Here is a 13,077-nt window from a genome sequence, read left to right as displayed (position 1 = left end):
GTGGAGGAGAATTAAAAAGCCAGCCCTGTGGCCATCAGAAAATCTGAATCTGAACTCCGAAAGAGAGCCCCTAATGGCCCCAGTAAATGCAATATCAATGACGACAGTAACATGTTTGAGAGAATTTCCATGTCCACCTCAATCTTGTCAACATCACCCATGATGACACTTCAACTTCTGAGATATCTGAGTTGCATCTCCAAGGTCCAACCGCAGAATGTATAGAGTCAACTTGGTCAACAAAATTTCCAGTAATTCATGGGTCAGAATCCTTTTGAAAAGGGTTCAAATATACGGAACTGGTGAAAATATGTGTATTTGGTTTTTATTGGTTTTCATCTTAAGTACCACTCTCAAAAGAGACCTCAATATCTGCAAGATGCCTAGGCTTTGAACTAGAAGCAGTTGCAAGGCCTTGAAGCAACTTCAGAACATCAGTAGCATCATCAAGATAATACTTGGCCTTGCTTGGCTTTCGCCCAACTGTGCACGCAAAAATCTCTGGAGGTACTGGCAAAGATGGACCAGACACTGTACTTAAGATGCTCTCAAACATATCTTCATCCGACCTATCATCACCAACGCACATCACAAAGTCCGGTGGCCTCCCACCATTGAACATTCTCACAAGAACCTTTTCAGCTACCAACCCTTTGCTTACTCCCTGCATTTACAAACAATTAATCATCAAGTTTGCACGCGCGCGCTCGCACACAAACAGAGAGAGAGAGAGAGAGACTGAAATGGAAGAAGGCCTCAATACCTGTGGCTTAACTTCAACAATATGTTGACCCCTTTTAACAACTGCTGGTTCATTTGCAAGAACACTTTCCAGGTGATCCAGTAATTCCTTGGCCTGGCAAGACCCAAAGTCAGGATCCGCATCTTGATGGTGCCACACTAATGCACTCTCTTTAATCTCTATATTTGAGCCATCCGTCGCTTCTGTATATGATCTCATGACAGGTTCCACAATTTTTTTCCATTCCAGATCAGCACCCAAGTGATTGGTTTCCCATTCTGAAGTTTTATTCCACCTGCATCAAGAATAAAGAAATTTTCTGAGTTTATCCCCAAAAACAATCAAAATTACAGGCCATAGATTCTAAATATATTTTCAGAAGCATACCTTATGAAATATCCATGTTCAGCTGCTATTCCCAGCATTTCACATGGTGCAAGCCACTCACTCAGAGAACTTCTTCCCCTCCCACTAACAATAAATACAGTGTTATTGGGATCACTGCATAGAGTTTTTAAAACAGAGATAACTTCAGGGCCAGGCGATTTAATAATGGAGGTTTCCGGAACAACAGTACCGTCATAATCCAGAAATATTGCCCTTCTTTCAGTCTTTCTATACGCTGAAACAATGTGATCAATGGACAATCTCCTGAAACTTGGAGAAAGAGAGAGCACTCTGAACCCTAAACCCAATCCAATTCCCCAACAGCGCTTGCTATAATGATCTCTGCATGCTCTCTCCAAGTCCTGTGCAAAACTGCGTGCCCAATAAGCCACATCATGAGTACTGACATAGCGATAATGTTTTTCATGCCGCAATTGCTTCTCAGAATCACGCATGTTAATGGCCAAAGTCATGGCATCTGCTACAGCATCGATGTCCCATGGGTTGACCCTAATTGCCCCACTTAAAGAAGGTGAGCAACCAATGAACTCAGAAACAACAAGCATGCTTGTGTGAGGAGAATCTCTCTCTCTACCTAAAGCTTCATCCATAATTGGGGTTCCCTGCCTGCAGACAATGTATTTGTAAGGGACTAAGTTCATGCCATCCCTCACAGCATTCACAATGCAACATTCAGCGACAGCATAATAGGCTGACTTTTCAAAGCGAGGAACAGGACGATCAATTAGAACCACTGGTTCATAATTAGGCGAACCATAAACTTCATTGATCCTTTTGGCAGTTAAATAGGTCTCTTTCTTTGCTTCCTGGACATCTTTCCCAGAGCCCCTTGCAGGATTGACAATTTGAACCAGGACTACTTTGCCCCGCATTCCGGGATGCTGCTGTAAGAGCTGTTCCATAGCCAGTAACTTCAAACTGATGCCTTTAAATATGTCCATATCATCAATACCCAGAATCAATTTTTTTCCATCAAACTGTTTCTCAATCTCTTTGATCTTGGTAGCAGTAGCAGGAAGATTTAAAACAGATTCTAGCCGACCCATGTGAACACCTACGGGCAAAATTTTAATATACACTGTGCGGCCAAAGTAATCAAGCCCTATATGTCCACGCTTAGATTCGTAGTCCAGGCCCAGCATCCTACTGCAGCATGACAAGAAGTGACGCGCATAATCAAATGTATGAAAACCAATAAGATCACAATTCAACAGGCCCCTCAGAATTTCATCTCGCACAGGTAAGGTTCTGTATATTTCTGAGGAAGGAAATGGGCTATGGAGGAAGAATCCAAGTTTGATTCGATTGAATCGTTTCCTCAAAAATGTGGGGAGAACCATTAAGTGGTAATCATGAACCCAAACACAATCGTCATCAGGATTGATTACTTCCATCACCTTGTCTGCAAATATCTTGTTAGCAGAAACATAAGCTTGCCAAAGAACGCGGTCAAAGCGATCACCATGGTCCGGACACATGGGTAGCATATAGTGAAAAAGTGGCCACAAGTGCTGTTTACAGAACCCGAGGTAGAACTTCTTCTGCAGGTCATGGGGTAGAAAGGTCGGCACACAATTAAAATCATCAAGCAATTTTTGGGCAACTTCCTCCTGTTCACCGGCATCTATATCAGCTTTGAGAGATCCCACATAGATAACCTCAGTGTCCGAGGAGAAACCATCCTTCAGGTGTAACAAAAGTAAATCCTCATCTAAGCTGAAGCACCATTTACCAGTTTCAGTATCCCTTTTAGCATGCAAAGGTAACATATTTGCCACAATAATTTTCCGCTCCCGACTACCCGATGAGGTAGCATCTGAATCCCCATCATTACTGTCATAACCATCTGCATCAGAGATAATTCCAGGAACAGTCATCACCCGGGGAAGAGTCCTTGGAGTTTGAGGAATATCTAACAGGCCTCCAGAAGCCAAATCCAGGAAATTTGCACACGATCTTGATGCCATTACTGGTCGAGACCCGAGAGAAACTTTCTACAGCACAATGCAAAGAAACACACTTCCTAGCAGAGAAATCTTTTGAATAGATGAGTCCACAAACCTAAAGGAAAATAATAGTGCATTAATAACAATTCATTGCTGCCAGTGCACTGTGGTCCATATTTTACACAAATACAAGGGAGCTCATCCAAACAAACCAGAGATCATCAAGCACAAAATGCCGTGTTCATATCATTATAAAATCAACATAATATTGAGTAGTCATCCCTCCAATCAACATAACATTGAGTAGCCATCCCTCCCATCCGACATCTAAAGGTAGTCACAAAGTATGTGCAAGACACAAGTAACGTGGTTAAGAGCAGGTTTTTCAATAAAATCTACAAGGTTCCACCTAGTACAGTTTAAAAGAGATAGGGACGCAAAGCAACCTGTTCCACCTAGTACAGTTTAAAAGAGATAGGGACGCAAAGCAACCTGCACTTTCGAGAGCCCAAGATTGACAGCAGACTAATTACCAACAAGTAAAACCAGCAGATTCATATTGAACGGGTTTTCTTTTTTAACAAAGCTAATATGAGAAAACTAAATAACCAGCCAACTGTGTGTCCTTTCAGCCAAAAAAGTAATTCATAACTAATGCAATAACCTCCAATGGAGGAAAGCATCAAAAATAAACTCAGTTACAGTATCACACAACAAAAAATACTTCCATTTCATAGACAATTGGATGAAAAAAGTAGCGATAACAAAAAAAGACAATAATATAATGACAATCATGACGAGGAGCTAAAAGAGGAAAGAGCTACGTGTCCATACGAAAAAAGCATCATTAAATTCAGATAAATCATTCACAATACAAAAAAAATCCCATTGAATAAACAGGTGGATGAAAGCAATAGTGACATCGAATGACGATAATAATATAATGAGAATCATGAAGAGGCGAAAAAAGCAAAGACCTACAAGTCCTACGAAAGTATCAATCATGGCTTTGTTTACAATGCAGCTAAACTATAACTGAGAGCTGTAAAATCTTTAACCCTAAACAAAAATTCATTTTCCATTTCCTCAATTCTATAGCAAAATAATTTGTCCATAATTACATGAATGTTATTTTATCCCTACAAAAATATACACATCCAATGCGCTTTATAAAAACAGTCAAACTAACAAATAATGGAAAGAGGAAGATTATGAAGAAAGCCGTAAAAAGCTGTAAACAACAATCCATAGTTTATCAGATCTACAGAAACCAAAAAAAAATACATTAACATTGAAAAAAAAATACACTTCTAAAGAAACAAGATCCCACCTGAAAAACTAAAACCGAAAAGAATTTAACGATCAGATCACGAAACTTCCATGAAACCACTAGAATCACATATTTCCTGCACTTGGGAGTCAAAATCACACACTTAACAATTAAAACATCACTAGAAATCAAAGATATAAACAAATAAACTCAACCAAAACGCTAAATCTTCTGTTTGGTTGCCGAGAAAAACCCGGAACTAACGACTCCTATATCTTAAACTCACGTTCTTTTTTTGTTTCGGGAAAACAATGAAGAAATTATAATCTAAAAGACGAGATCAGAACTTTACTTTCTCATTCTTTTTGTCATCATTTCTTGGCAACCAAACAGAGAACAGCAAAACAGAGACAAATTAAACAGTAAGTTTATTAAAGATCCCAAGACAAGACACAAGCTTCAACGGTCAAAAAAAAATCAGCCGGCAGTAACCTTACGATTAACACTGCAGTGATCGATCGGAGACGGCAGCTACGACGCGGCAGAGCGAGAGTTCCGTAAACGCTTTTAAAAAAAATGCCGTTAGCTCGTGATGAATCGTCAAAGAGAGAAACGAGTTAGTGAATGAGAGAAAATGAACGAAAGACGCGAACGTGAAAAATGAAATTTATATTGGAAGATAATATAATTCTCTCTAATGGATAGACTTCCATAAAGCTAACCACAGTTAAAGTTTAACTCTAGTATTTGGTAGTTTTCACGTTCGTGATTGAAAATACGAGAATGTCCTCGTGTTTTGGGTTTATTTTCTTGTTTTTTACTCTGCCAAGCCAAATCTCGGTCTCTTGATTGTTGCGACCGATTGACCGCTCTCTTGGCACTTAATTTTGGTGTATATAATAAACCAATGCAGTGGTGTAAAACACTAAAAATTAAATTTTAATTTTCAAAACAACCGATGTGTTTCGTGATTTAATCAATAATCAGCTAATGTGTTTTACGATTTATATGAATTTAAATTTAATGTACATAAGAAAGGCAATTGTAATTAAAAATCAATTTAAAAAAACGCTTAGATAACTATGTGCATGGTACAATTATTCAAATATGATCGATCATCCCAAGATATAGTAAGAGAATTTATCATTTAGTTATTAGATGGTATGTAACAAAATTTAGGATGATTTTTGTGATAATAATAGGTTTGTTTGGTAAACCATTTGTAGGTGAAATGGGGTTTCTTGAGTTTTAATAAAGAACATTATCCTCCAATAGTGAGCGCTTTCTCTATTAAATAATCTAACATTTATCTAATTACATAATTTAAGGATTAAGATTAGGTCAAATACAGATAAGTAGAGGATTAGGCTTTACAAATTATATTTTAATAAGATTACAACCTAGCCCTAGTACGACCACTACGTGCAATATGTGTAATAGGTAGGAAAAAAGAAGATTATCCTATGGTATTATAAAATTATTAGCCACAGCGAGACACAACTTTAGACTAATAGCACACCTTTTGTGACTATTTTTTTAGTGCGCCCCCCAAAATCGCAAGTTCTCGGCACTTTTAAAATCAACAAATCACATCTACCAAATGAGAGGACAAAATGCATTCGGATTGCAATACGCCAATGATCCTACTCGTAAGTTCGAAAATTATTTTAATATATTTTATTGAATTGTCAAAATATCCAACCATTCACGTCCAAGATTCATTTGCGAATGCGCATAAATTCATGCAATGGGCTATGGGACCCCAAGCTAATAATTGCTCGTAATGGATATCTTAATTTAATCACATTCATTTTTTAATACGAATGCGTGACATATAAATATGTTTCATAGATTTTTTCGGAAAATTAAAAGTACCGAGTATCAATTAAAGGGGTTAGACCATGTAATATGTCATTCATGGTAATCCAATTGTTTCGCGTACTATAATATTTTAATTTTAAGAGACAATTCAACAGTTTCTGTACATTACATATGATGTAGCATAGCACAACCCAATTAAAGGGATAAATCTGTAAATTCATTAATTTTAGGGGTTTAAAGGTTAGATAGAACTTTTGAAGTGGATGAGGTGAGCTGTCTGCTCGTAATTGACAGCTGGGTAAGGCTAAAGGCAAGGCTCGCTTTCGGTTCCCAACGAAGAGTGAAATATCATAGGTCAAAGAATATAAATAAATATCGTGATAATATTAATAAACAATCAATATTTTGCATTTTTGCTTGATCAAAAGCCAAGGGAGAGGTTTTGACTCGACTGACGGCATGGCGCTGCCAAGGACGCCAAGCCGGCGAGCGGATAAGCCGGAGAATGAGTGCTGCTATTTACCCCAAATTTTGGCTTGAATTTGTGTCTCGAAAGTCAAAACACACCGTTTAATTTAATAAAAGAAAATAAAAAGCCAATGAAACTAAATTAAACGGTACGTTTTGATTTTTAAAGCGTAAATTCAAGGCTAAAATTCAGTATAAATAATTTTTTCCCTCTAGAAGATTCGAGAATTGTAAAATCAATCACATGTTTGACACATATTTACATATCTACGATTAAGGAGGTGTTTGGCTTTAATTGAATTACGCACGGATAGGCTTGATTTCATGTGTTACACGTGGCCGGTTATGACAATGACAGCACATAGAGATATATTTATAATTTACCCATCGCAACAATTTGGCAGCCCAAGTCATTGACATTTCTAGGATTTTTGGTGAGGCTTAAGTGGTACCAATAACTTCTTATTGTAGAGAGATTGTTTCTTGCCTGAAATAAAAATTAGACGAGTCTTTAACTAACAATATGTTTCCCCATTGGGGAAAAGAGAGTGCACATAATAACTGTAAAATTTTATTTGTGCTGAAGAAAATTGATTTTTATTGGCAGACCCAATAATTGGTTTATATTTCTTTAAATTTATGCCGTATTACAAAAATGCATCTAATTTTTTATGTAATTTAAATAGAAAATTACAAGACAATCTTTTTTCCCCCAAATATTACATTATCAAGCTAATGATTTACATTCAAAATTTTATGTTGAAGAAATTGATTCTAATTGGTTGACTGATTTTTAAATAAGTTTATTTAACCGGCCCTCAAATTTAATTCATGGAGGAGATAGAGATTAAAATTTTGATTTGAATTTCATCCGCTGTCTATCTTAAAAAAAAATACAACAAAATTATAAGTCATGATGTAAAATATATTTTCTAATTATCTAGAAGAAAAAATTAACATCAAGTTCACTGTTTTACTTACTGGATAATTTCCCAACAATTCAACCAATTTTCACGTGAATTATTTATTATTTATTTATGATTTAAGTCCAGTTATCCAATAGACAATTCTTTTGCCTTTCACAACTAAGAAAGCATCTAATATGTTCATGTTTTCCACGAGCAAAGCTCACATCTCCTTAGTTGCATACAGAAAGCAAGTGAAAGGTTCAAAAATGTGCAAAATGAAATTTATCACGTTGAATTATATGGCTACATTAAAAAAGGATATTCTTTTGGTTGGTCACGAGGAGACAAAGTAAGGCCCGCGGCGGCGTATTTCGCTTATGATCCCGCAACAAAAGTGGCATGCTCGTAATTTCAATCAAATTCAAGGCCCAGTTTCTTCTGCCGACGTTTATTGGAAGCGGATTAGATAAGTCGCGCAGACAAGTATTCGGGGGACCTTTTTCATTTCATCTCTCTATCATTCTCATCTTCAATTTTCCTCGTCCCGCTCCCCCGCGCATCGACAAGCTAAAACGTGTAACAACGCCACTGCAACATACCCACCTATCACAGTGCCCCCCACAGCTAAACCACGCTCCGTGGGACCTACAAAAGCAGCAACGTGGATATCATCACCATCAACTACGTCCGCGTCAACAAACCTCGATAAATCAATGGTTACAGGTGACCTTTACCGACCTAAAACGTGGCCACCACGTGACTGCCAAGGAAAGAAAATAAAGTTTTCAACGATATAGCGTGCTGCGTGGGCCCAAGTTTATCCATTAGCCGCTTTTCGCGATGGCGTATGTTGGTGTTGGTGTGTGTGTGTGTGTCTTGGCCCTCGGGGCTTCGTCCCTATCCAAAACTCTTACTATGGGACCTACCTCCCTAATGGAATGTTCCAGACGTATCTTTCACGCACTGGCTTTCTCCTTTTCTCTCATTTTTCCTTTTTTTTCCCCCAACTTGTAATATGTTTTTTCCGTCTTCACAGCGTCTCAGGCTTTGAAATTTTTAATCTAGACCCCTATTTTCATTTTTTTTTAGTTTTGAACTATATTTTAATAAGTTTTATCAAATAAGTCTCTCTTTTAATTTTTTTCCCCAACTTGTAATATGTTGTAATATTTATTTTAGGGATAACAGAATGAGTAATAAATAATTTCACAAGTAATAAAATTTAATATCCAAAAATTGAGTCATGAGTAAGGGCATATTTAAAAGGCTCAAAAGTGATAAAAAGGATTAAAAGTTAGTTTTAGCACTTAATAAATTTTTTTAAAAGTTACTTTTGATAAAATCACCCTATCCTTGAGCAAAATTTGAAAAGTAGAAAAGAAATAGCATTTTAAAATATGATTTTGAGAATCACTTTTATATTTAATACAATTTCTTATATCCTCATGTAGATTATAAAAATCTAAAATTATTTATATTCAATTAGTAATTAAAATTATTAACTTTAAAGAGAACATTATAGTTACCAATTATATTAACATGGCAAATGAAAAATAACATTAATAGAGATAGAAAAAATTATTTTAGCTATAAAGTAATATATACACAATAAAAAAATTATATACATGTTTATAAATATGTAATTAAATTTTATTCAATATTATATTTATTTTAGTTATTTACTTTATTACAACAGCTCAGCAGTAAGCCTTACTAAATATATACATGCTTCTAAAACTCACAATATGTTTAATAATAAGTTTTAAATAAATTTTACTAAATATTTAATTTTTTTTTACAATTGATTATTTTATAACGATTATTTTAAAAGATACAACATTACTAAACATGTCCTAAATATATAATCAAATGTTAGGATCTTTTGTAAGAAATATCGTTTGTTATATATATACAATTGAGTGAGTGATAACTTATTTTTTTCGTTACAAAACTTATAGTTATTTGATAGATATCATGTTTATTAAGTATAAAAATTTGAGTTATACTATATTACTATTTTTCAAACCTTTAAAGTCATATTTAACAAAAATTGTCAACTTTTGTTTCACAAACAAAATTTATATTTCAAGCAATTATAGCTTTTAAATCATTGGACTTCAGTAACAAACGGATGAGACCTTCGATAAACCCGTGGTTATAATATTAGTAGATTGTAAGTTACCTCTGAAAAAGAAAAAAAAAAAACTACCCTTAATAAGTAATAGAGAAAATTAGTTGTGTGGATCTACTTAATATGATTTGATATGTTTGCCTTAAATAAGAATTGTGAGGAAATCAGGGGCTTATAGGATATAAAGTGGAAGTTAAAACTTTAGGTGATAAAATCACGGACAAGGACTTGGGGTACTGTGAAATTGCAACTGTGTGAAAAATTTGGAGTTCCTGGCCAATCAGGTAGAGTCGCATAGATTTGTCGGCATTGGTTGTAATTATGTAAGAATTAAGGGCCTGACTGCTACAGCTTTTCTAGTATGAAAAGAAAATTTTGTTTTTGCGTCACTTGGTAAGCACCTGCACGCTTGTATAATTAGCTGGCTGTTGAATGGTTTGTCTAATCTAAATTTATGCTTTAGTTGTACTTGTTCACCTATCCACAACAACCCCAAAATTGGCTTCATCTTATCCACTCATAAAAACATACTACAATAAATTCAAATGGGGTTATGAGCCTAATTTATTTCATAGTTCTTTTGTATCTTAAGGTGAAAAAATTAATTAGTTATTATTTAATTAATCGTTCGTCTCACTACTAAATATAATTGTCTTATATTTTTAAACAAATGAAGAAGAAAAAGGGTCGCGGACGATTGCAACAATAGAAGAAGTTTGGCAAGTTAATGTTACAGTTATATTATTACAATGTTTATACAGTTTATTTAGAATATTTATTAAAAACTCTAGTTGTATGTATGAGAAGGTATCCATATCAAAAAGTTAAATATATTTATAGTTTCAAATGTCAAATACTTTTTTTTTCTTTTCAAAAAGGTAATTAAATTATATTTTGTTGGAGGTAAATTTTAGTTGAACCAACAAGAAGAATACACGTGTCAAACGAGAATGACAAATTATAAAGATTGAGTTAAAAGAGGCTCATTAAAAATTTAAAAGTACTCCTTTAATTTTTCCCCTTAAGGACCAAATTAAAAAAAACTTTAAAAGAATTAAATTATTTATTTTTTATTATTTTTTATTATTTAACCTTAATCCATTTATTAGGTATTTCCATTGGGCAATTCCCCCCCCAAAAAAAAAAAAAAAAAAGGGGGGGGGGGGGGGGGGGAGGGGGTGGAGTAACAACATGTCATCTATGTATTGAAATTGTACACATTATGACATTCAAGCTCTGTGAACAATGACATATCATGCATCTCTTGCTCTCCGAGTAGTACGACATTTGATCTTATTTATATTCTAAATATATAAACGACATAAACATTTTACACATGTGATGAAGTTATTAATAACATGCTATACATAAATGGTTAAAGATTTATTCTCTTTTCCTCTCCCAAATTAACGAACAACTCGTTGTTTGATTGATTATTCAATTTCACTTTACCATTCTTGGGATTTTTTTTTCTTGCTTTTCTTAGATGTCTCATCATTTTATTTTTTGGGATGCAACAATTTTCTTAGACATCTCATCGTTTTATTTATTAGGATGCAACAATTTATATATATATATATCAAATTCTCAAGTGTGGGTACCTGCATTTTTTTAGTCTTTTAAACCGTGTAATTTAAGAGACTTATTTTTTTAATAAATTATAAAATCATACGATTTAAGAAAATTAAAAATTCTCTTAAACTTTATAGTTTAAAAGCGCGTCCACGTAAAATATATATATATATATATATATATATGAGGACACCTGCATTTCTTTAATTTAATCTAAAAATTCAAATCAGAATTACACACGCGCTTATCTTAATTTCTCGAGTTGACTTGGCTCTCCTTTCACTTTTATAATAAGAAAAAGAAATATTGTGAAATATTGTTGTGATGAATGAAGAAACAAAACAGGTTCGTGGCGATTAGAAATTGGATAAGGTTAGGCATGTGGGAGAGGGAGGTGAATTGTCAAATGCAAATTGATAGCAACGTTTTTTCTGCCCACTTGGTGTACAATCTTTTTATAAATCAGAGTCCCATGATTTTCTTTTCTTTAAATTCTTTTCTTTTTTTAAGAAAAAAAAATCTCATGAATAATATCATAATTGATTAGGGATACGATGGCTTTTGCAACTCTTCCATAGTAACAAAGGCCAGAATCTCAAATTAGATTGATATTGTAATGTTTCAAATGTTTCAAATCAGAATATTTTGCCACGTAATTGTTAGGTGATCAGTTGATACTTTAGTATAACTTAAAATTTCAATCGTTTTTAGCTGGTCAGACAATACTATCTAACTACCATACGTTACTAAATTCAATATAAATTGCAACTTTCTAGCATTTAAATCTCATTTTACTTTAAAAAAAATGGATAAAGATTCAATGCTGAATTTAATTTTTGCTCTAGCACCCAATCAACGATTGTTAGAACAAAAAAAAAAACAAGAATAAAAGTTTAAAATAACCTTACCCATTAATTTAATGTTCAGCAAAAACTTAATTCAATACTGAATCCTAATTTTTAAAAAATACCCGGTTTGAAATGAAAAACAACAACTATCATTGGTTAATTTTTTTTCTTAAACTTAAAATTATTTTATCTCCCCTTATAATAAAACTGATGAACTTTATTGAAATTGATTGATGAAAAGCCTTTTCAAAATTCTTAAAAAAAAAACTATGAACAATGGACTCTTTTTTTGCATTTGCGTATAAAAAAAAAAAGTCAATAATAAACATTGACATTTAAAGAAGATTGCATAAAATCTTATATAATAGATATGGCCCCCTTTTTTTTTTTTTTTTAATACTTGGTCCACAAATTGCCTTGCCTAAAAGATAAGCTCCAAGGGTCATTTATAAATTATAACATCAACACTCAGAAACTTTTGTTATAAATTGCATGGCACCAGTGCTCTGTTTTGAATAATATTGTATTCGTCGGCTCATACGAGATAACGAAAAAAAAGTGATTCATTGCATGGGCTCTTCTAGCTTTATTGCATACCACAAAAGCAGGTCCGTAAACAATTTGTCAAGGCTAAAGCTTCAAAAAGGCACCTTGTTTATAAAGCACCATTCCAAGAAGTGCTTTCCGTGTAAGTGCGAAAAAGCAATTGAAAGAGCTTTTTCTAAAAACAATAGTTTGAAACTTTGATAGTGGAGGAGTGTTCATGCCCACCACTTTCCAGTAAACTTCTCCCTTTGAAAACGCCTTTTACTTGTTGCGCTTTCGACTTTGTAAAAGCACTTAATAGGGGTATCGAAATTCCTTACAATACACCAAGAAATTGTGCTTAACGCATGTGAAATTATTCCGGTGACGATAGGATTGCGGTGCTAATATTAACAGATATGATTATGTTATGGCATT

The 13,077-nt window shown here is 34.1% G+C and overlaps 1 protein-coding gene across 5 annotated transcripts; it reads right to left on the bottom strand.

Annotated features, from left to right (window-relative positions):
• Window positions 1-6: 6 nt before the first annotated feature.
• On the bottom strand, window positions 7-5,038 carry LOC18044411 (probable alpha,alpha-trehalose-phosphate synthase [UDP-forming] 9). 5 transcript variants are annotated; one of them, XM_024185291.1, is made up of 5 exons: window positions 4,859-5,038; window positions 4,427-4,502; window positions 1,130-3,211; window positions 764-1,037; window positions 7-664 (listed from the first exon to the last, which is right to left on the bottom strand). In XM_024185291.1, exons 3-5 carry the CDS (start codon window positions 3,115-3,117, stop codon window positions 341-343), a joined length of 2,586 nt encoding a protein of 861 aa, XP_024041059.1. In that variant the 5' UTR covers window positions 3,118-3,211; window positions 4,427-4,502; window positions 4,859-5,038; the 3' UTR covers window positions 7-340. The 5 variants fall into 5 exon arrangements, with proteins under 5 accessions (XP_024041059.1, XP_006438436.1, XP_024041061.1 ...); XM_006438373.2 differs by having other exon boundaries at window positions 4,864-5,038; XM_024185293.1 differs by lacking the exon at window positions 4,427-4,502.
• Between the last annotated feature and the right edge of the window lie 8,039 nt (window positions 5,039-13,077).

This window comes from Citrus clementina, unplaced genomic scaffold (genome assembly GCF_000493195.1).
Source record: "Citrus clementina cultivar Clemenules unplaced genomic scaffold, Citrus_clementina_v1.0 scaffold_4, whole genome shotgun sequence".
In the NCBI taxonomy this organism is placed as follows: Eukaryota; Viridiplantae; Streptophyta; class Magnoliopsida; order Sapindales; family Rutaceae; genus Citrus; species Citrus x clementina.
The sequence above is the reverse complement of the archived record's forward strand: the minus strand, read 5'-3'. Positions and strand labels throughout refer to the sequence as shown.

Coding starts and splice junctions, on each gene's coding strand:
- LOC18044411 (XM_024185291.1), bottom strand. CDS start 3,117: ATGGCATCAAGATCGTGTGCAAATTTCCTGGATTTGGCTTCTGGAGGC. Junction 1,038..1,129: donor GAACATGGATATTTCATAAG/GTATGCTTCTGA, acceptor TTCTTGATGCAG/GTGGAATAAAACTTCAGAAT. Junction 665..763: donor TTGTTGAAGTTAAGCCACAG/GTATTGAGGCCT, acceptor TTGTAAATGCAG/GGAGTAAGCAAAGGGTTGGT.